This window comes from Berghia stephanieae, chromosome 8 (assembly GCF_034508935.2).
Source record: "Berghia stephanieae isolate SIO BIC M18660-M18661 chromosome 8, UCSD_Bste_1.3, whole genome shotgun sequence".
Classification (NCBI taxonomy): domain Eukaryota; kingdom Metazoa; phylum Mollusca; class Gastropoda; order Nudibranchia; family Aeolidiidae; genus Berghia; species Berghia stephanieae.
The window spans coordinates 34,125,392-34,149,744 of NC_088367.1; the positions used below are offsets into that span (position 1 = coordinate 34,125,392).

The 24,353-nt window shown below is 34.2% G+C and overlaps 1 protein-coding gene across 5 annotated transcripts in view; it reads left to right on the forward strand.

Annotated features, from left to right (window-relative positions):
• Positions 1-1,186: 1,186 nt before the first annotated feature.
• Positions 1,187-24,353, forward strand: part of LOC144978557 (3-oxo-5-alpha-steroid 4-dehydrogenase 1-like) — a 24,604-nt gene continuing 1,437 nt past the window's right edge. Inside the window, exons 1-10 of one of the 5 annotated variants that reach the window (XM_078924770.1) lie at positions 1,410-1,687; positions 3,090-3,256; positions 5,157-5,258; positions 5,652-5,795; positions 7,377-7,460; positions 7,785-7,873; positions 9,645-9,698; positions 11,164-11,256; positions 15,395-15,510; positions 17,571-17,661. In XM_078924770.1, coding sequence (XP_078780896.1) covers positions 5,250-5,258; positions 5,652-5,795; positions 7,377-7,460; positions 7,785-7,873; positions 9,645-9,698; positions 11,164-11,256; positions 15,395-15,510; positions 17,571-17,661 — 680 coding nt within the window. In that variant the 5' untranslated portion in view covers positions 1,410-1,687; positions 3,090-3,256; positions 5,157-5,249. The other 4 variants (XM_078924772.1, XM_078924768.1, XM_078924771.1 and 1 more) reach the window with 4 other exon arrangements.

Genomic DNA, 24,353 nt, shown 5'->3' on the forward strand with positions numbered 1-24,353 from the left:
ATACTAAAGGAGACACGTGAGGAAATACTGGGAATTCAGATAAATGAACACAAAGATTATCGTCAGACACAATCAAGAAACTTGATGAAAGAAAAGAAACCAAAGTTAAATTGAAATCAGCCAAAACACGAACAGCGAAACCAAAAGTCCAGGAGGAATAAATAAGTAAAAAGACTCACCAGGAAAGATAAATGAGACTATATTGAAGAAATTGCGAAACAAGCAGAGATCGCTACAAGAAAAAGCAACATGAAAGAGTTAGACCTTTTCACAACGAAATTAGGTAATACATTTTATTTCCCAGAGTGGGCAGGGAGGTACATACTGTGTCTTCTATCCTCCTGTATCTGTTTTCCAACTTGCTTTCTGTCTTTGTCTTGGAATGAGATTACTTGGTTTTGTCCTACCCCTGGCCGGCACCCTGGCTGGGAGGGAAACAGTCAAATGTGTAGTTAGTTTTGGGAGATGATATTTTTTTCCTTGTAAATCATCTCTCTGTTATGCACCATATTATGTTTTGTACATATTAATATGATTTGTAAACATTTGAGTGTGTTGCTTTTATTGGGGACATGTGCTTGTGGCTGGATAAGACTTTTAGGTGATCTCAAACTAAGTACTTTGATAGTGTGCTCGTGGAATCTACATCTGTTTCCTATTTGAACCAATTCCCCCTTTGTTTTCATTTTTCTTGGATGCTTTAATTTGTAATTCTAGAACTTTTTACTTTCCCATTTTCTTTCCTTTTACTGGCGCTGATATAACCTTAATGTGTTGCAAGCGCCGTAAAACCCTTTAAAACAAAACTAACAAACAAACACATTTTATCAATAAATAAAAAAAAGGACATAAAATCAGTTTTAAAATGAAATACATTATCGTATCATTTTTTTTCTTTTCCCTATTTTTTTCTGAGTCTTTATTTTGTTTATTTATTTTACTTTTGAGAACCAGTTTCCTGTTCACTCATGATATAGAACACAGAATTTTCATTCAATCTAATCGTTTAGATGTCATTTCTTAGTGTATGGAATTAATGGGGGAAAACACACACAAATCAAAACAAAGAATACCTACCTTTCAAAGATTGATCAGCAAGTCATGCGAACCAATGACCAAACGAAGGAAGAATAAGAGCATTGAAAATTGTCGGAACTGCAACAATATAATTCACGACATTTTCGTTGTTATGTAAAGTCAACATTATCTGCTTGTTTTACATTCGTTTATCCCATGGTTTATTTATCCTTTATGCAATCCTTCATTTAATATAATTAATCTTAACATTAATAAAAAAATCGTCAATGTTCCAACGTCTCTTTGGTAGTGGCTGTGTATCGCCACAAAGGAATTTTTTGCAGCGAAAAAATATCGGCGGCTTTATTAAAATATACGTGAGGTCTGGCATTTCTTTCAATTTGTATTTTCACAGTGGATCTTTTGTCATGAGTCTATTTATTCAATTGTCAATTTATAGTAGCATTTTATAAAAAACTCTAGAACAAACCTTGATAGATTAGTGAAAGTTTAAACTTTCCTATTATGACCATTGTTTTGGTTTTCCGTCGCCATTTTGTTTTGTGAAGTATTGAAAGCTGTCTAGTCCTAGATAGGTAGTTTGTTTTTTTCTAGCTCGAGGTCGGCAGATGTTTTTTTCTATTAGGGTTAGTCATAAGTCTTAATAAAGGTGCCAGGGTGTTTGTTTTTTCTATTAGGGCTAGTTAATCGTAGGCAGTTTAGTGAGCAGTGACAGTCAAATTGTGACCCAACTCGCCCATAGGAAAGTTGTGACTGGAAATTGCCGTTCGCATTTTGGGGGATTCAATTAAAGATACATAACTCCGTTATAAAGAGGAATATCGCAGATATTTTGATATAATTATTTTCGTCTTTCAATTTCCTTTTAAATGGTACCAATTAAGGAAAATTCCATTAAACATTCCAGAAGTTATATGAAGTTAAAATTTGGCAATTTTCAAATGCATTAATTTTTTTTTCTTTACAGCGTGTTTTTAAAATAAAAACACGTGTTTTTATAAAAATATATAAATTTTATTGATGCCAATTTTCAGGGCTCTATATCGATGCGCAGACACTTTTTTAACTCTGCGCCGAAATGCCATGTTTTCATTATTGTCTCATCATGACTGCCCAACGATATCGATATTTTAAATTTAGTTATGTATTATTTTTAATTTAGTCCATAATATTTTCAGAACTATTATTCTCTTTGTTTTTATTTTGAATACCTACCATCCAACCTTTTTCATGGGCATTTTATAGTTTTTGTTTTAAAAGTTCGTATATTTCCTTTGTATGTGAATTCCGATATTAATAATATCGATATTTTGAAAATACCACTTGCTTTCATTTTATTTTATTCTACCATCAGTCATCAAGCTTCTTTCCCATATGGTTAGATATGTTTGTTATCATTTGCATCCATATCTTAAAGGCATCAGCCTTAATAATTATTATGTTAAGAAGTTCTATTAGTTATAAATTTTGACACCCCCACACATTGAGAGAGAAGGGAGGGGTAGTGGGGGGAATAAAATTATATTAATTGTCAGTTCAAATGATGTAATAGCAATAAACCCAAAGTGGTTCAGCAGAATTTTTAAAAGTATTAAAAGCCAGAACTTTCCTTCTAATTAAAATACAGAATCCATTTCAATATATTTGAACTTTTTTCAATCTATCATTTTATTTATATATGCTCAATTAAAGTGCCAGAGGTAAAAATAAACTCATTATGTCATTGCACAACACGTTTATATCTTTTCATTTAAATACTCTCAAACCCTTTTTTATTATCTATGTATTAAATCAAAGAGGGGAATTATTTGCAATTGTTCCAGTGAGATATTGGGGATAAATCCAAAAGTGATATAGCAAAGTGTTTCTTACGTCTAGTAGAGTTTTAAATTATGTAACATTTGCATCATATTATGTAATAATGTGTTATTTTGAGATGTTTTCTTCCTTTTTATAATGTAAATCCATTGTCCTCGAAAAGACGGACATTTTGGTGCACTATATATAATAAGAAAACCATTTTGACTATTTTAACCATTTTTTATTAACAGCACGCGATTTTGGTCAAAACTTTCTAAAGGTAATTTTGGGGTAAAAAGCTGTCTGAAATTTCAGACTTTGAACTGCCGTAACTACATTTTTAATCAAGATAGAAACAAAATTCAAACTGTTTTGTAATCAGTGTAGCCAGCTCTTTCATGACATTGGTTTCAAGTGTGTGAGTTACATTTAGAAGTTCTGTTAAACTCCCTATTAATGGTTTAGTTTTTTCTTAAGGTCAATTGAGGAAATATTTGAGTTGTTTCCCTTAGCATGAGGAGCTTTTGGAAGGTCTCCCCAAAATACATTGACATAATGTGTCAGAGAAATGAAATGATATTCTTGACAATCATGCCCAGTCCAACAGCAACACACTACCGTCAGCTTTGTGGAGTTGCACATGCAAACGATGGTACTGGCAAGTTTACAGTCAAATACCATTTCTTTGACCATTAAATGAAACCATTGAGGCCGATCACATAACAAAATTGATCAAGACCATCGCCAGTGTCTTTATCAAGATGCGACTGCTGAAGGCCGCCAAACTGTTCAATTAAACAAAATATGTACTGTTGGGCTGGACATCAAAGAGGATGATAAATTAAATAAGATCATTCTCTTATAATCATAAATGCTGTCGGGACACAAATATAGGGGGCAGCGTGGCTCAGCGGTACGGCCCTTGCTTCATACCGAAAGGTGCTGAGTTCGATCACCGCCGCTTCGATGTGTGGCCTTGAGCAAGTCACCTCACCCTAGCTCAATTTGTGGCACTGCACAGCGGTTGATGCCTGGGTTATTCCAGTCTTCCCTTGGAATAGATCCACAGTGAAAATACATATTGAAAGAAATGCCAACATGAGGAGCTTTAGGGGGGAAAAAAAGAGTAAGAAAAAAAAGAGAGAGAATGGGTGGGGGGGGGGGGAAGAAAGGAAGAAAGAATGAGAGAGAGAGAGAGAGAGAGAGAGAGAGAGAGAGAGAGAGAGAGAGAGAGAGAGAGAGAGAGAGACAGATAGAGATAGAAATAGAAAGAGAGATAGAGAAAGAAAGAAAGAAAGAGGGGGAGAGAGATAAAGTATGTAGAAAGAGAGAGAGAGGCGGGGGGGGGGGGAGGGAGGGAAGATAGAGAAAGAAAGACAGAATGAGAGAGAGAGGTGGGAGAGAAAGAAAGTGAGAGAGAGAGAGAGATAGAGAAAGAAAGAAAGAAAGAAAGAAAGAGGGAGAGAGATAGATAGAAAAAAAAAGAGTAAGAAAAAAAAAAGAAAGAGAGAGAAGGGAGGGGGGGGGGGAGAGAAAGAAAGAGTTAGAGAAAGCAAGAAAGATTGATATATATATATATATATATATATATATATATATATATATATATATATATATATATATATATATATATATATATATATATATATATATATATATTATTTTTTTTTAAAATATATTTACCACAATGTTTGAGACAGTCTACATTAATGTTTCAGGCTTAATTTGCCATCGTCAGGACTGAGTTGTTTTGTTGACTGTTGTTGTTGATGGTTCAGGCTTAATTTGCCATCGTCAGGACTGAGTTGTTTTGTTGACTGTTGTTGTTGAAACAACAACAGTCAACAAAACAACTCAGTCCTGACGATGGCAAATTAAGCCTGAAACATTAATGTAGACTGTCTCAAACATTGTGGTAAATATATTTTTTTTAAAATAATAATTCGCTCCATTACTACATGTCGAGCACTTTTCGTACCATATTTGTATCAAACACGATCCAATATATATATATATATATATATATATATATATATATATATATATATATATATATATATATATAGAGAGAGAGAGAGAGAGAGAGAGAGAGAGAGAGAGAGAGAGAGAGGGGACATATTGGTATGATACTGTCAATCAGCGCACCTGAACTAAGCGAGTGAGGGTCTTGGAGCTAATGGCGAGCTTCCCCAGTATGTGAAATTATCGCCTCGCTGCTTAGCCTATCTGTGACTATTTATAAATCTATGAAAGTGAGTGGTGGGTTCATTGTTCATAGAGTCACTAAACTAAAGTATTCTGATTTTCCAACCCTTCAGTGGGGCTCTTACATTTATAAACCTGAAGGAAAAATGAGAAAAGCTACATTGTGATGTTTATTTTGAGGGACTGATCACTACAAACAACACAGCATGTTTGAGGTAAAATTCAAGTCATCCATATCGCCTTCAATTTCAGGCTTCATTATTACTTCATGTTAATTAATTTTATTTTTTTGTGTGGGGGGGGGGGGGGGAGAAAGAAAGAGTTAGAGGAGAAAGCAAGAAAGATTGAGATATATATATATATATATTATATATATATATATATATATATATATATATAGAGAGAAGAGAGAGAGAGAGAGAGAGAGAGAGAGAGAGAGAGAGAGAGAGAGAGAGAGAGAGAGAGAGAGAGAGAGAGAGAGAGAGGGGGGGGGGGGGTTTGAGAAACTTTTTAATGGCGATAAGATTGACAGATAGTTTTTTTTTTCAGTGTTTTTATTTGGTTATCTTTTATGTCTATTAAAGTTAAGCACCTGTTTCCCATTTCAGGCAATACCATATACATTTTATGAACCAGGAACTGCCTACTTCTGGGTTCATTTTGGTCTTGTCATCCTTGGATTTGTTGTTGCTGTTGTGACCTGCATAGTTCAATGGAGGAAACCAGCACCATATGGGAAACACGACCCTACTGTAATCATTCATCTTTTTAAAATTAAATGTTGTTAAGCACAGGTTGTTTACTTTTAAAACATTTTTTTTATTATAAATCAGATATTTGTCTAAAAATACTTTGCCCAATCTATAAATATAAATGATGTATTGAACATATGACTGACTGTCTCAAAGTGGTATTATGTCAGGGCGAACCAGGTGCTCAAAACTCAGTTAAAGCTAAACCTATAAACTTTCATTTGAAGTAAAGGAAAGTTTGTTTCGTAATTTAAATTTCAAAAATCTCTAATTCATCATTGTGTTGGTTTAATACCAGATTGACACAGTGGGTCATAATTCTTGTTAACTCAATGTTGATCATAACTTGTCATAGGGTGACAGAAAAGTGAATAAAAATGATTTTTAAAAATAGAAAGATGATTTTTTTTTTTAAAAAGCCAATCAATACATTAATAAAATAAATAAACGATTATGCACATTCATATTTGGCATTTCCACATGATCTTCTTCTAGCAGGTAGAATAGATGTAAAGTCCATTTCATACAGTAAATGGTGCCTGTTAGGACTCTCTGATTTCCACATATTTCAAATGTGAATTACTGTGGATTAGTGGTACGATCGTGAACCCACAACATGACCTGTTACTGTTAGGTCTGAGGGTTTGGGTCGTGAATGAGCACATTGACAATACTCATAGAAAAGCATTTTTTTTCACAATTTCCTCTGGCCATCCAGCAATTATTGGGTAGCTGATTTTGTTTAATCTGGTGGAAAGTATTTTATGACTGACAAGCATCCATTTCAATGTATAGCAAGCAATTGTCTGATTTGGCTGTGCGGCTATGTGGTCTTGTGATTTGACACTTGCTTTCAGATCGGAAGGTCCAGGGTTCGAGCCTCGCTCAGTGCATAGTTGAGTCCTTGGAAAAGACTCTTTACTCACATTCTCTCACCATCTCAGGTGTAAAATGAGATGAGCACCTGACCGTTACCAGCGTTGTCTCTGTCGAAAAAATGGTAAAATTGCCTAACAGGCGTTATATCTTGTTCTACATGTTACGTGTTGCTGTTGGTCAGGGACCCTTTTTAAAGCGCCTTGAGCATGTTTAGTGGATATTGCACTATATAAAAGCTCAAGTTTTTTTGTTTTTGATTAACATGACAGAAATATTCCATTATAATCTTGGGTATATAGGCCTTTTAGTTCTAAAGGACTCTTTTTACTTCTGCTGTGTCATTTTTTTTCTCTCTCATTTTTTGGATTGTATCACAAAAGAATCAATTTAGCAAATTGCTCGGGTTGTGGTTAAAAGCAGTACTACAATATATTTCTACATTTTTGACCTACTGTCTAAATTTGGAATTATGATGGATGATATAGATATTGAAAGATTAAATTTATAGCCATGACTTTGGCTAGGTTTATTTGTTTTAGTGGAAAAAAAATATCATGGTTTCTTAAAGAGTGAAAAAAAAGAAAGAAAAAAAAATCATTTTTCTCACTTAATTTTCAAGTCACTTTTTGACATACCCTGACATCATTTTGAGGCATTAAGTTACATTGTTTTAGAAGCTAATAGACAAAATTGTTTCCATAGGATGGCAATTGGGGTCCGATGATTCCTCAAAGACTTAGCCACATCATTTCTGATGCAGTATCTGGTGTTGTTATGTTTTCTTTGGTAAGTAGAATACTTAAAACTTAATCTTAAGAGTTATTTAATTTTTATCAGACAGCACGAGCTTCCACGAATTGCTATTCATTGACCTTGAAATTCTGGGTAGGAACCTTTAATTAGATGTGTGTTTAATTGCTTTACCCAATCGCCTCATGGTAGCATAGACTAAATTAAAGGACACATACACTAACATTCACATATGTATGTGCACACACACACACACAGACTTTATTTGGTATCCTTATATTGACTGTTTGTACACTCTAATAAAATTTGCAATTTGTACCTCCCGTTCTCTTATTTTTTATTATATTCCATTTTGGTCAGGTCTTTTTTCTGTATAGCAGTGAAGAGAGTGACAAGAAAGCATTGAACTATGTTTTCTTCAGCCTTTTCTTAGTGCACACTATTCACAGGTAAAGTTGTTTTTTTTTAATGTTTTTAATTTTCATTTTGTCTTTAACAAACTTTTTTTTTTTTCCTTTTATGTTTTATCCCCGTTTTGTTAATTTTTTTATTGGTTTTTATTTGGAGAGGGGGGGGGGGGGGGGGGTCTTCTAATACTAGCAAGCTTTTAGGACATTTTTTGTGCCTGATTTATTTGCCTGATTTATTGTTCTATTATGAGAGAATCTTTTAAGCAAAGTCTCCAGACTTTGCTTAAAAGATTCTCTCATAATAGAACAATTGCTCAATAGAGAGTTGATAAGTAGATATAATAACTTCATTAAATTATAGGTCTATATTTTACCCAAGTTCTTACTATATATCTACGTACATATGCGGCTATGAGGTCTTGAGTTCGTCTACTTCTGTGGGTGGCACAAAGTGAAGTTGTGGGGAAAGGCTCTTTACTCACAGTTTCTCACCAAAGTCAGGTGTAAAATGAGAACCTGGCCAATAACATTGTTGACTTTGAAAGAAAGAAATTTTGAGAGCACCTTGTTGGCATTATGTATTGTCATACGGATTAAATCTTGCTGTTGTTTTATGTTTGGGCCCCTTGTAATGTCCTTTGAGTCAATTAAGTGCGTGTTGCTCTTTATGAAAGTTCATATTATTTTTCTTTTCTTTTAATTTTCTATTTTTGCGTTATTAGTTTATTTATTTATTGTTTTTTTTGTTTAAATATAAATATCTTTATTAGATTGTAAGTTTGTCTTCTATAAATATTTTACTAACCATTCCACTTTTGGTGTAGTTTTTAGAATCTCTGAATTACTTGTTTTGTTTTTTGCTTTTTTTTTACCATTCCCCCAAAGTCTAACAAATTCTAATTCTGTCCACTACTTTATTTTTGTTCGGTGTTTCATTTTCTCGTCTGTTGAATAAAGTAATATGAAGTTGTATAGATAGCTTTGAGATAGATTCAAGAGATGATTTATTCAACGATTTTTATATTTTCTATTGTGAATCAATCATTTTGAATTTAGACTTCAAAACCAGATATTCATGGGGAATTTAAAAAAGAAATTTTTGCGTGTTGAATCTAACTCCAAGACATTACCTGCTTTATTCATTGAATAGTCCTCCAGAACCATAACGCCCGTAGAGTCGAAGTTTATTCTGGTTTTTGTGGCTTCAAATGGACAATAGCAATTGCATGCGACCCTTTGTGTAGAATGCTAGTCTATTGCAAAGTACTTTTTGTCAGATCTAACAAATCCAGCTACTCAATCACACCTTAGTCGATTGGGAGTCGGAGAAAAATATTAACAGCACCCAGGATTTCCTTTCCTCAGAGGTGAGTGCTCTACCATCTGAGCTATCCTGATAGCTTCAAGGAAGACCTTAAATTCCTCCTCTTTTTTTCTTCCTTCCTTCTTTCTTTAAAAAAAAAAAAAAAATTTTTTTTGGGGGGGGGGGGGGGGGGGGGGGGGGGGGGTGGCTCAAATCCATAATTTCAAAGGTTTTGATTCTCTTTTTGGCATGTATAAGTTGATAGGTCTGTGTTTGTCATATTTGGCTTTCTGACTAAAAATAATAATAATTATGTCGGAATGGACTAATAGAAGGGAATTGAGTTTGAACAAAATGATCAGAATAAAAACAAAACAAAGTAAACTAAGCTCTTTTACCTCAACGAAAGCATAATATATTAACTTAAATTTTAAATGTTCAATTTAATCATCATCCCTAATACCTTATAGAGGGGAATGGTCACATTTAAGTATCTTTATATCACAGAGGGATCGTCCATCCACTTATCATGAGATACAAAAGCGCTAAAGTTTCCCTAGGGTGAGTATTTTGTTGATTAAAAAAAAAGATTCTTTTCTTATAAAAGTGCTAAAGTTGCCATCGGGTGAATGTTTTATTGCTTTTTAATATTATTTTCTTCAACGATAAAGTTGACCGTAGCTGAGTATTTTGTTTTTGTTTTTTTGTTTTAAATTTTCCACAACACTGATAGCAAGGAATGAAGTGAGTAGAAAAGTGCCAGAAGACAATAGAGAATATAAAAACTTTACCATGATTGGGCTCGAACCCACGACCTTACTGGTACGACAACTCCATCTCGCCAGGGAGAGGGTAGCGCTACTGTCATCGCTATTCACCACTCAAAAATAAAAGGGGTATCAAACTCTGTGTCTATCTTGAACCGCCCTCTCAACTTCTTGAGGTCATGGGTTCAACTCACAAATGCCACATAGTTTGAAGCCAGCCGTTTTAAGCTTAAAAGCCATTTTCTCAACGCAATTATTATCTATTGTCTTCTTGCACTTTTCTACTCACTTCATTCCTTGTTATCAATATAAATGCCTGCTCCACTCACTTTTCTGAATTATTATTCACATCTCTCATAAAATGTGTGACAACTTCTGACAGTTTGGTAAAGATGTGTAATTTGTAGAGAATTAGGAATTAATTTTGTCCTCAATTTTATTTTGCAGATTTTAAACTGTATTTTACTCATTAAGGATTGCTCTATATATGCCCACCAATTTTAGTGATTCAAATTTTATCACCATGTGTCATTTTTGTCAGGGTACCACATATATTTTACCAACTTCCTCGTGCTTATCACTCTGATGGGAGCACATTGGCTGATTACAAACCTCCATCCTCTTAGACTCTGTGACATTTTCACAGTCTATTTCCTCATGTCGCCTTAATTACTTAGTTCATTACTTTTCTCCTCCAGCCATTTTTTCGCTGTCCTCTTTTCATGTTTTTTGCAAGTACCATGTCAATATCAGCCTGGTAACATTTGTTGTTGGTTTTCTCAAGGTATATTTTAGAAGTCCCTTAGAGCTACAAGACCCACTGAGGCCTACATTATCAAAACAAACAATGAGTTAATCTAATAGTGTTAAAGATGACTTTGTCATTCGTTTAGTTTATGCTAATTTTAAGGCAACAAGTAGCTCCATTTGAGGTTATGGCCCAGATATCTCTTAATGTCTTCCTTCAGCATTTTTTGTACTTCATCATTAATCGGTCAATATTTATATGCCTACTACGCCAACATTGCATCAGATGCCACTTTTTATCAGATATGTATTTTGATAGGAATAATGAGGTGTTACCATAAAATCATCGACATATAAGTATTTTCATGACTGTTTAGACTATTCATCTATCACAGACTCAGAAAATCAGCTGGAGAAACAAATAAATCAAAATTCAAACAACTTTTTGATTGTGTTGTGTTAAGTAAATTTTTTTTTTTTTCAAATGTTGAAATTTTTTTTTTCTTCTGAAGGATTTGTATTGGAGGAGGCTTACCCAATGTGTTGTACCATTGGCTAATAGCCAATCATATTGGAGTTGCCAAATACCATGATTCTTACCCATAGTAAGTCAAATCAAATGAATTATTATTTATTTTCATGCTATTGTTTTGTTTCTTTTCTTTTCTATTACAATTTTGGTATACTTTTGTTGACAAATATTTTCATAAGAACAACCCTGGGTTGCCTTGATAACAGTTCCCTTTGAGTTAAGGCAAGGTGATTGCTCAAGGCCACACATGTTTATGAATAGGATGTGAACCTGGTAGCTCTTGAATTATGAAAGGAAGACAATACCATTGTGATACACTGTCTTCTGTTGCAGGAGGATAAAAGGTACATAATGTTTTTCTGCAATTTCACCATGTTTTATTTCATTCTCCTTTCATGCAGCATGAACCAAATTTCCATTTCAAACGGTACCAAGTTGTCTATAAGGCACCCTTCCAATATCCTTCACACTACTTTTTGATATGGAGGGGGAGGGGGGGGGGGGGAGGGCGTTAAAGCCCAACATCACTTGACTTTGGATTAAGACACAATACTGTTTAGTCATCTATGACACAAGACAACAATCATACCCAAAAATTGCAAGGGATTATAAATTGTCAAATATGTCATATTTTGAAAAGGAATCATAAAAATAGAAAATAAAGCAATATTCATAAAAAAGAATACTTAAGGAGCTTATGTCTCTGTGACATAATCAGTATGTGAAACAAAACGATGAAAATAATTGACCTTGCTTCCAATTCAGACGTCAGACATGCAGCTCATGCACCTTCATTGACACAAGACAGTTCCATCATGTCCATACAGTCACGCCTGTGAAAAACAGAAATGTATGATCTTGACCACGAATGATATGCAATATATGAATATATATTAACTCTTTCCTTGTTGGCTGTTTTCATTTGTGCTTTCTTGCAGCACAAGAGAGATTTGTAAGACTTAATAATCTCTGAGGTTTTGAGGGACTTCCGGTGGCGCTGATAATGGCGACGCTTGGCTACTGCCTCTGTTTAATTTTTCGTTTTTTTCAATTATTCTATAATATAATGATATGAAACATTCTTTTTGAGACTCTATGTGCGTTAGTTATACCATCCTCTAGAAAGTTGTGTTTATTTCTAAGTGTTCAAAGACTGTATGACGGTGAGTAACTACAAATAAATGACGAATCTATGTCTCGGTAAAGAAAAGCAAGATGGCGGCATTCGTATTATTTACAAAAAAGATGAACTGCTACACATCAGAGGTATTGGTACTAGACAAAAAAGAAACAACACAATTAATTACGTCATCTCCATAAGAAAACGAAAACGAGGGAAAAGAGGAGGGGTTAAACAAAGATTACGGAGAACTGGAAAACCACCCCTACCTACAATTATACTGTCAAATGTAAGATCAATACGAAATAAAATAGATGATGTAAGTGCTCTGTGTCAATTCGATCATGATTACAAGAACGCCAGTATACTGTGTTTTACAGAGACTTGGCTAACAGAAAATGACACAGACAAAAGTGTTAGGTTAGACCACTTTACAATCTATAGGCATGACAGAGACTGCTCAACATCTGGGAAGAAAAAAGGTGGGGGAGTGTGTTTGTTCATCAATAACAACTGGTGCAACAATAACAACTGCCACATAGTAAATACAATTTGTAACAAAGACATTGAATTACTGGCTTTGTCCCTCAGGCCCCATTACCTAACAAGGGAATTCCCCGTTTTATTTGTTCTCGCAATTTATATTCCAGCCGACGCAAACACAAATATTGCCTCAGAGATAATAGAAAATCAGGCATTCGCTTATCTAAGAAAACACCCATATGCCCCAATCGTCATCCTTGGGGATTTCAACCAATGTCTGTCAATCAACCCAGCATTGCACCAACACGTCAATGTACACACTCGACCCCACAAAACTCTTGATTTATGCTATACTAACATCGCACACGCCTACAGATCAGTACAAAAGTCAAGGATAGGCCAATCAGACCACAATAGCATGCTCCTTCTGCCTATCTATGTAACCAGACTGAGACAACAAAAACCAGTCGTGATAGAAACTCAGAGGTGAACAATGGAAACCGTGAAAAGGCTGCAGGGCTGTTTTGACTGCACGGTGTGGAGCGAATTAATGAGTGACAATGGAAACATAGACGAATGGACTGATGTGTTGACGTGTTACATCAACTTTTGTTGTGATTTGTGCTTGGAACGAAAACAAGTTAGGATATTTGTAAACAATAAACCATGGATAAACAAGAGAATGAAATACTTCATAAACAAGAAAAAAATTGCACACATGCAGGCCGATGTAACAAAACAACACCACGCAGAAAAAGAATTAAAGAGAGTGATAAGAGAAGAAAGAATTAGGTATAAAGAGAAAATGGAGAAAAACATCAAAAATTCAAATGCCCTTGATGCATGGAGAATGATCAAAGAAATGGGTGGAATAGACAACAAAAAAGCCGATCCATATTTTAAAAAATGACTTTGATGCTGACAAATTGAACGAGTTTTACTGCCGATTTGACACGCCCAGTAACATAACATCATCGTCACAAACGTCACAACAACTGACACAGCATCAACACTGGAAATCACACAAGACACAGTCACATGTGTTCTTAAATCTTGCAAAAAGAATAAAGCGCCAGGTCCCGATGGGATAAAAGGAGAAGTTTTGTCAAACTGCTATGAACAACTCTCTTTTCCATTACAACAAATTTACCAACGATCAGTGGATGAGCAGATCATACCAACTCAATGGAAAACGTCCACAATCATTCCCGTCCCTAAAAAGAACCCCCCTACACGCCTCAACGACTTCCGACCCATCGCATTAACTTCCATCGTGATGAAGTGTCTAGAAAGAATAATGAAATGTGAGTTAGTCAATATAGCAAACAATAAACGAATCATTGATACACACCAATTCGCCTACCAACACCAGCTCAGCGTTGAAGATGTACTCCTAACATTAATTGACATGATTTCCACTCATCTTGATAGTTCACCTTCAAACTACTGCCGTATACTATAAGCAGATTTCTCGTCAGCATTCAATGCTATAAATACGGAAATACTCATCCAAAAACTCCATGCCCTGAACTATCCACTGTACATGATTGAGGTATCACAACTTCTTGGTGAACAGACCTCAAACTGTCAAACTCTGTTCCAGTGTATCAGCGTCAAAATCCCTTTCAAACGGATGTCCTCAAGGATGCGTAAGCTCTCCGCTGCTTTATATTATATACACAAATGATTGCGTATCAGAGACACAGGGTTGCGACATCATTAAATACGCAGATGACACAGCAGTGCTTGGCCTCCTGAATGACAGCCAGACAGAAAATTCATACCTCCAGCAAAATAACAAATTCCATTTGTGGTGTGTCAACAACCAGTTAGAGTTAATTTTAACCAAGACGAAGGAGCAAATTTTTTACTTTCGACAAAACAGCATCCAGAAAACACATACAAAAATCTAAGACCAGACAGTAAAAACCGTTGACCATTTCAAATACCTCGGAATTACCATCGACAAAGACCTCCGCTTCACAACACATTCTGATATTATTCACAAAAACTGTGCCCAGCGCCTCTATATTCTAAGGATACTACGATCGTTTGATGTCAGCACAAAGATGCTCAAACAAGTATACAACTATTACTTTTCCCCCTTTTACAAGAGCTGTAACCTAACAATAATTGCCTATTTGGACAATAAAGATTATTACTATTATTATTATTATTATTATTATTATTATTATTATTATTATTATTATTATTATTATTATTATTATTATTATTATTATTTAATATGTATTCATAAGTACAGAGCATCTGGACACCAAGGTCATGATAGTAATGCAATATAAATGCACATGTGCACCCACATGCATACTCACACACTCACAAACATACTCACACATACAAAAACACACTTTATGTGCACACACAAACTTACACAATCAAAGTTACACACACATACTCACACACACACACACACACACACACACACACACACACACACACACACACACACACACATGCAGAGCTCTTTTGACTGTCCCATCAATTTAAAAACTTCTGCTGAAATGACTTAGAAATTTTGCAAGCACTATTACACCTTTAAAAGCTGACAAACAATTGGTATGTAAACAACTCCTTACTATTGTTTCAGTGATCCCAGGTTTATATTAGGGGTGCTGCTTTATGTGACTGGTTTCGTTATCAACCGATGGGCTGACTGGAAATTGAGATCTCTGCGGAAAAAGAAAGGTGCTAAAGAAATTGTTGGTAAATGATTTGATTTGAATGATACGAATTGGACTGACCATTGTTTTATAGTGCACCTGTTTCCAGATACAAAAGTCACCATCTTTAAGTGCTCCCATCTAATTTTTTCTCTCTCTCTCTCTATTGACCGACATTAACATTTTGTATTTTATTCACTTTTCTGTACTGATTTATTACACTTATGCAAGGGCACAATCATTACCATAAAGTTGTTTTGGTTTTTTTTGTTAAAGAGTTGTTTCGACATATTTGGCACTGTTCGTCTATTTGTTTAAATCAGAGTAAAACTTGTTTATTACTTTGATTTTGATTTTGATGACATAACTGTAAATTCGAAACTAATTGTACATTTGTAATTTTTGTAAACTGTAGCTGTTAGAAAACTTAGCTATTTTTCTTCACACATAATATATGATGTTTGGATTGCAGATCTGTCACTAATTTTGACCAAAGTTGGAAATCTTTTCCTTCTGATTTGGATAAAAACAATTTGAAGTGCTTATTCTGATAAATAATGGTGTAAATGATGTATTTTGGGACAGATACAAATTTTCTTGAAATTTGGATATTTTCTCTCTTTGAAAGGTCAGAGAATGAAACGAATTTTGCGTCTTTTGTGATGCCTTGATTGAATCCTTTATATTTCTGACCACTGAACGATTAAGCAACAGAAGAACATAATTGCTTTTATATGCAAGACAAAAATACCAGGATCGTGCAACGAATATTTGGTAGTTTAATTGCTGCATTGGTTAATCTACTGCTTCATATGACAGGATTTTGAGATGGGTAGTTCGATAATTATCCTGATTCATCTGCTGTTTCGTATGGACCTAATTTTGATGGATAAGCTATTTTGTGAAATGTTGGGACTACACAAGTGAATAAATTTCAACTTTAAAAATACAAACATTCCTGTTAATTCATTAAATATGAAAGTCCATTTTATGTTTTCCATTCACCCTCATAATATTTTGTAATAATCAACGTGCAGCTATGTGATCTTGAAGTATGACACTCGCTTTCGGATTGGAAGGTCCTGGGTTTGAGCCTCACTCGGCGCCAGGTTGAGTCCAAAGAAAACGCTCTTTACTCACATTCCCTCACCGTTCTCAGATGTAAAATAAGCACCTGGGTGTTAACAACCTTGTTTCTCTTGGAAATAATTTTAATATTGCTTTACAGGCGTCATGTCTCATTCTATGTTGTGTTGCTGCTGGCAATGACCCTTTGTAAAGCAATTTGAGCATGTTTAGTGGATAATGTGCTTAAAAAAAGTTCAAAATTAAAAAAACAAACATCTTAAGCTAGAATAGCTTGTAAGATGATTGTTATCAAAAGCACAGATAATAGTACAATTACTTCTACCCTTGAGCACAGTTTCCTTGAACTCCCCAGGATGTGCGAAAAAAGTCAAAGGAAACTATGTACAAAGTATAATATGGAAAAAAAATTGAACATTAGGATGAGTTGGAGGAAAGCACACTTGAGTGTAAATAGGATGAAGATCACTCATAAGCAGTATATTCCTGATATGGATAACTTTACGAATCACTCTCCAAGAACAGTGTGTCATCTAAAATAAACTTTTTTTTTTATCTATCTTTAAAAAAACAAACCAAAAACAGAACAGATGTCAGTGTCAGTATCGTGAAAAGATGCTGGAGAAATAAGTTAGTATGGCCACCAGCCATACACGAGATAGGAGTAGCCAGTGTTTAGTTTTTACATTAGAAAGAGAGATACCAAACCTTCAAATCAAACAGTTAAAATACAGTTAAACAGTTTCTATCTCTTTCTTTATCAAGATATCAAAATGGAGTTTATCGTCAATAGCTTTTTCATTTTTACTTTACAACAGAAAATATTTTAGATTTAATTTTTTAATTATCATCGATTTTTTTTATTTCTTAGTTTTGAGTGTAAAGAAAAGGTTGATTGGATAGATACCAATTATACTTTATAGTTTTTGTTTCATTTTTTAAATTAATTGTTTGGTAATGATTCTTGTATAAAACATTATTTGAGTTGCAGCTTATGACTCTTTCTTCTTGTTCCAGAGAGCAAAGGATACTACATTCCTTATGGGGGATTTTTCAACTATGTGTCCTGTCCTAATTACTTTGGGGAGTTGGTGCAGTGGATAGGTTGGTAAGTGAACATTTCAATTATTATTGTAATAAATTCACCTTCCACGATCTTTAAGACAGTGAACAGCTCTATCTTATTTGTCAAAAATCTGTTCTACAGTAAGATATTAAGCTGAAAATTATATATACAAAAAATATATATAAGACTGTGCATGATATATATTACAGCGCATGATGATTGATCTGAATCAACAACATTGAAAATCGTTACAGTGCAAGCCAGATACAATGAGCTTGTATCCATGGAAAACTAAGATCAAATGAAGATAATGATAATGGCTGTTTTCCTAAAATTATCAAAAATATTATTTTTATAAATGGCATCCCCACATTTACCATCGTATTTCATTTACGGTTCTGGCAACTTTGTTCCATCCTGGTTGCACTACATCAGTTGAAGACAATGGGATACAGAATCACAATTCCAGTTTAATGTGCCAGTTTTCTATAACTGATTCTTGTTTTTAAAACCAAAAAAACAACAACAAAAAAACCCAAGAAAAAAACCCAACAATAACTGTTAAAAAATGTACAGAGCTATATACAGTGTTGCGCTAATGTTTTTGTCTATTATATATTAGAGATTGCTTTTAATTCTTGCTTAGACGCCAATGCAATTATCAACAAGTAGAAAGGAATTTTATTTTGAAGAAATCCGTTTTCGGCAATCTTGATTTTTCTTGGTTATTTTTTAATGAATAAAATTATGGTGTGCTATTCTTTCGATTTTGAGATAGCTTACACTGCTAAACACATCCTTCATTGAAAGACAAATACATTAAGAGCTTGCTTTGGTTACCCAAGAGAGAGGGACAACAAGTCATTAGTGTTTTAATGTCTGCTTTCAACTAAAAGAATGTGATGAATTGATTTGAAATGATTCAAAAGATAAAAAAGCTTATATCTTGTCTAGACTTTCTCTCTAATTGCTGCACTAGAATGTATTTTACAATACAATACCTAATAAGAGCTAAATTAGGCCAATAGTGTGGCCTTTGTTGCCCTGTCACAGTGATAAAAAAACTGATATGCATTAGTATAATATAAAGTACAGGATATCAATTGTAAAATAAACATAAATTACTTGTTGAATTCAAACTTAAAGTGATCTAATTTCTTATCAACACAGTTCTTAAAAACGTCATTTCTCACAATTCTTAAACAGGCATATCTATGGTTCTAAAAATTAAAGAGTGAGCACGTATTGAGGTCAAACACCGGTCTTTGAAGATTTTGAAGACCCCACCTCTTGTTGACGTCAAAGCAGCATACTTGAAGAACTCCCTGGAATCCAAGTTGTCAATCTTGTGTACGATTTTGTATATTTAAATCAGATTACCTCTAAGTCTTTTGTACTTTAAAGAAGGAAGTGAAAGGCATTCCAATCTTTCTTTATAAGAAAGATAATATAATTCAACGACAGACTTAGTGGCCCTCCTTTGGAAATTCTGGATTGTCTTTTATACAACGGGTTCCATATGCAATTGGCATACTCCAAAGTGGGTGTCACTAAATCTTAAATAACGTTAAAAACATGATACAATTGAAATGAGAGATACTTTGTTTTATAATTCCAACCAACCTATTTGCTCTTTTAATTATATCATTAATATGTAGGTCAAATTTGAGTGGGATCAAATGTCACACCAGCATCCTTCTCTGAGAACACTTCAATCAAAGAATTATTAGTGAAATATATATTTTTAGGATTATATTCTACAATATGTAAAACGTGACATTTAGAAATATTAAAATTCAACTTCCAATCATTTGACCAAGGAAATAAAGACAGAAGATCGTCCTGTAATGTATAACCGGGGTGTCCAGGCAAGTCGGATAAGTTGGTTTTTGGTCGGATGTGTTGTTGGCTGATGATTATTCATGACGATGGTAATAAAAGAAGATAAAAGTTGATAAAAGAAGTATGGATAATGAACAAACAAACTTAAGTCATGTCTTGGTTGTTGAGGGATGAAAAACGGAAGAACATTTATTCATTAGTAGTGTCGCACGGGTCTTGCACAACTTATAATAAAAAGAGAATAATAGCACATAAGAATAAAGTCGAGTTTACGATAATTCTAACACTCGCCCTTAAACTCGGCTTTTGTAATCCCATTAAAGTTTAGAATCCCTTGTTTTATAAATGTTGAAGTGAACATTAATAATAATTGATCAAAATTGAAGTTATAAAAGTTGACTTACATTGAAGCACCAAAGAAAATAATGACAATGTAAATGTTAAGATTGAAACGAAAACAACAATAAGAACATTTCCTCAAGTTAACCAAGAGGGTAATTGGTAATGATAATAATTTATTCAAAGAATCTAACCCATTACAAAAGATTTAAATCTTTCATTTTTCACTCTTGTCGTAGGTTTTGTTAGAGCATCAGCAATATTGTACTCTGATGGTACATATGCGATTTGCCTTTATCCTTTTTGCACTAAGTTTCTAAGAAAGTGGAACTTAATGTCAATGTGTTTAGTTCTTTGACTTAAAACTGGGTTTTTAGCCAGGGAAATTGCTGATTGATTATCACACTTTATGACAAAAACATCAAGTTCATGGAAGATACGTCATTAAGTAATGCCAAGAGGAATATGCCTTCTTGTGCAGCTGATGATAGTGAGACATATTCAGCTTCACAGGTAGACAAGGCTACTGTGTTTTGTTTCTTTGATTTCCAGGAGATCAGAGGTCCCTCATTTGTCAATTGAAATCCATAACCAGAGACACTTTTTCGGTCTTCTGAGTTGGCCCACCTGAGTCGCAAAAGCCAGTTAATCTGAGAGGTTTCTCTGATTTCCTGAAAATCAGCTGTCTGTCGCTTTTATGTAGCGTAGGGTATGTTTGGCTATAGTCATGTGGCGAGCATTTGGTTTGGACATGTGGTGTGATAGCTTGGTAACTACAAAGCCTAGGTCCAGTCTCGTGCATGTCATCGCATAAATTAGTCCACCAACTACTTCTCTGTACAGTTTTGCATCAGTTTCCTCTGCGGGCTCATTTTCAAATTTATTGATATTCATATCGCAGTGGGTGTACTTTGGTTTACAGTTTTGCATTTGAAATCTGCAAAGTAACTTGTTTAAGTATTTTGTCTGGTGCATTGCGATACTATCATTGTTATGACTAAAGTCTATGCCTAGGAAATTTGAGATTTCACCTAAGTCTTTCATGTTGAACTTTTTATTTAGTTTCATTTTCATGTCAGCCAAGACATTGTCTGAACTTGACATCAAAAGAATGTCGTCAACGTAACATAAAATTACCGTTACATTATTACTTGAATGCATGGTGTAGACACATGGGTCTACTTGAGATTGATGGAATCCCTGTTCACTCAAAAAGCCATCTAATAAATTATTCCAATTTCTTCCACTCTGTTTAAGGCCATAGAGTGACTTCTTTTGTTTGAGAACTAATTTCTCGTCTTCGATTATGTAACCCTCAGGTTGTTGCACATATAATTCGCAATCAATCGGTGCATTCAGGTACGCGGATTTTACATCCATTTGGTAAATTGTAAGATCATTTTGTACAGCGATCTGAATCATGATCCTCACTGATGTGATGCGTGCCGTGGGGGAAAATGTCTCATAATAGTCAATGGCTGGCATCTGAGAATAGCCCTTTGCGACAAAATCGAGCTTTATGTTTTGGTTCATCGTTGGGTCTGTTCTTTATGGTATACACCCAACCACCCCCAATAGCTGATCTATTCTCAGGAAGGCTGGTAATTTCAAAAGTGTCATTTTCCCTCAAAGCATGTATTTCGTCATCCATAGCTTTCTTCCATTTTAGGAAATCGTTGCTTGTCATTGCTTCATTGTAAGAAATTGGTAATGGTGTATCAGAAACATTATAACAATAATGGACAGTGAAATTCAAATGATCAACAACTTCATCATCAATGTAAAAATCATTCAAATGTTTGGGACGTGAGCAGGTTCGCATGGATCTCGTACTTTTGTTTGGTGTGTCACTATCAATCAGTGTTAATGTTCTCATTGGGTTCGGAAGAACATTTATTCATTAGTAGTGCCGCACAGGTCTTGCACAACTTATAATAAAAAGAGAATAATAGCACATGATAATAAAGTCGAGTTTACGATAATTCTAACAGGATGGCCGCTGGTTGGTTATAAGTCAGATATTTAGGTTCCAACACTTTTTTCACCAACCATTTACAGGCCTGAATGTGGTACTTTTCAAACAAGCAAGCCTGCACAATTATTTGAAGATTGCTTCTTTTGACCGACGATGACCTGTTATTGCTTCTGTCATTGAAATTAGATATGTTAGCTGTAGTCTCATCAACAAAAACACTTAAAAAGAAATCATTCAGCACAACTGCTTTGCCCATATATCATCATATACGACTCCACCATCTTCTGTAACTAATGCTGTAATTTCAGTTTTTCTTTTCAACTTTTTATTAACATATTTCCAAAAACATTTTTTCTTCCCCCTGCATTCATTTACCAAAGCTGGCTCAAAATCTTTGACAGCCCACCTAATCTCGCGTTTTGCGTCTTTCCTTGCTTTAGGATACTCTTGGTTGTTATAGTGGGTACAGTGTTTTAAAAACTTTACAAAAGTTTTCCATTTTTTCATTATCTTATTTTTCACTATTTTGTTTCTACATAGAAGAAACTTTTCTTCTTCTGGTTTCACAGTAGGTATTCAGTCTTCTTGTAATTTAAGTAAAACTGTCTCGAAATATAACCAGGATTCATTAACACTCAAATGAGATAAGTTCTTTCCCCAATTATAAATCTTCAATTGTTCTCTACATTTATCATAATCACCCTTAAAATAAGTATAGTATTGTGAGGCATCCTTTTCGATTCTTTGTTCTCCTACAGATATGTTCAAAATTTTAAGTACACAGTGGTTGCTATTTTCCAAAGGACTTGAATATTTTATATCATGAAGAATGTATCGGCATCACACAATACTAGGTCTAGAATGTTACTTATCTGATTTTCCCTGTATCTAGTAGGCTTATCAATTAGCTGGATCAGAAATGCATCATTCAAATAATCACTAAAACACTTTCAGGAATAGTAGAACAAGGCACTTCCCAGTTGATTAAAGGGAAGTTAAAATCTTCAGTGATTATAATTTTATGACATATTACGCTATCCAAGGCTAACACTATGTTTATAAAGTCCTGTATAAACACATTCTTATCACAGGATGGACTTCTATTTCCAATGAGTATAACTCTGTCCTCTAATTTGACTGTACACTAAACACTTTCCTGCAGATTCAACATGGTTAAATTCGAGCATATTTGCATATTTAGATTTTGTAGAATATATATTGCAGCTCCTCTGGTGAATCATTAATAAAAAAGATCATTGCCAGATAACGGGCATTCCGTACGCAGATTTATTTCTTTACATTTTTTGGTATGATTGATTAATATTTTCAATTCTTCCCGTTTATTTAGAAAACCATCAGCATTGATATAAAGTTTTATATAGATTTTCATTTTTGAGTGGGCTGACATACCTGGATAAAGAGTCAATCCCTTTTACTTTTGAAACAATTCTATCATGTTTGATGAAGATGTCTTTCTCTGCCTGTTCACGACGTTATTTTAATTCATTTACAAGGGCTCGTCTTTGCTCCTGTTGTTTGGGTGTTAAGCCAGGATTTATGTAGATGAGCAGATTTTGTGGAGTATTCAGTTTATTCAGTTTGTTTGCCGTGTGCAGAATATGTCTTCTCAGATTTGCATTTAAAATTTGAAAGCATAATAAACAACACTTGTCACTGCGTTTACAGATTCGATATACCGTTCCAATATCGTCATCTTTTAAATCGCTTGTCTTTTTGAGTGTCTCCTTCAATTTTAAAACATCCTCCTTGCATCTGTCATCAACTAACTCTTTGTCTGACTCGGGTAGATTGACCATTATCAAAAAATCCTTTTTCCTTTCTCTATCTCTCTCTTCTTCCATGTCCGACCCGCATCTATCATTCAATTCTTTCTCTAATTTGGAAACAAGTCTTTCAAGTTGTTATCCATGCGCATGTCAACTGTTTTTTTCCACCATTTCCTCCACCCTGCTGGGGTTATTCATGGCTTTCAGCTTCTCTACATTTTCCATTGAATCGGAATGTATACATTGTTGGCAGTTCCAATGGCAAGACTCGAATGGTGTGATTGTATTGAATGTCGCCAATCATAAATCTGATAATTCTTGGTGAAAATAGCCAGAACATTTAAAGCATTGAATTCCTTTATTGTTCAATAGCACCAAATTCTTACATTCATAACATTTGGATTTACTTGACTTCTGTTTTCCAGATGCCCTTTACCTTTTACCTTAAAGCATTGCTTAGATACGGATATCAATAAATGGAAATATGAAAACTCTAAACAGTTGAAATGAAAATGGAGACACTTACTGGTTCAAAATATGTTATACGTTAGAAAATACAATAATTTGTTGATTTACATCTCATTCAAGTACACACATTTAAAAACATTACTTTAAATGCTTCTAATTAAAAAGTCAACCTCCATCTTATTGAACAGAAGCACTATATATTTTATTTTGAAGGTCTGTTGATACAAGTACAAGTGTATTTTGGAGAGAAAAAAAAGAATAAGTTTTATGATTGAATTGCTTAAAGAGCAAGTTGACTGCCTTTAGAAGAAAAAAAAATTAAA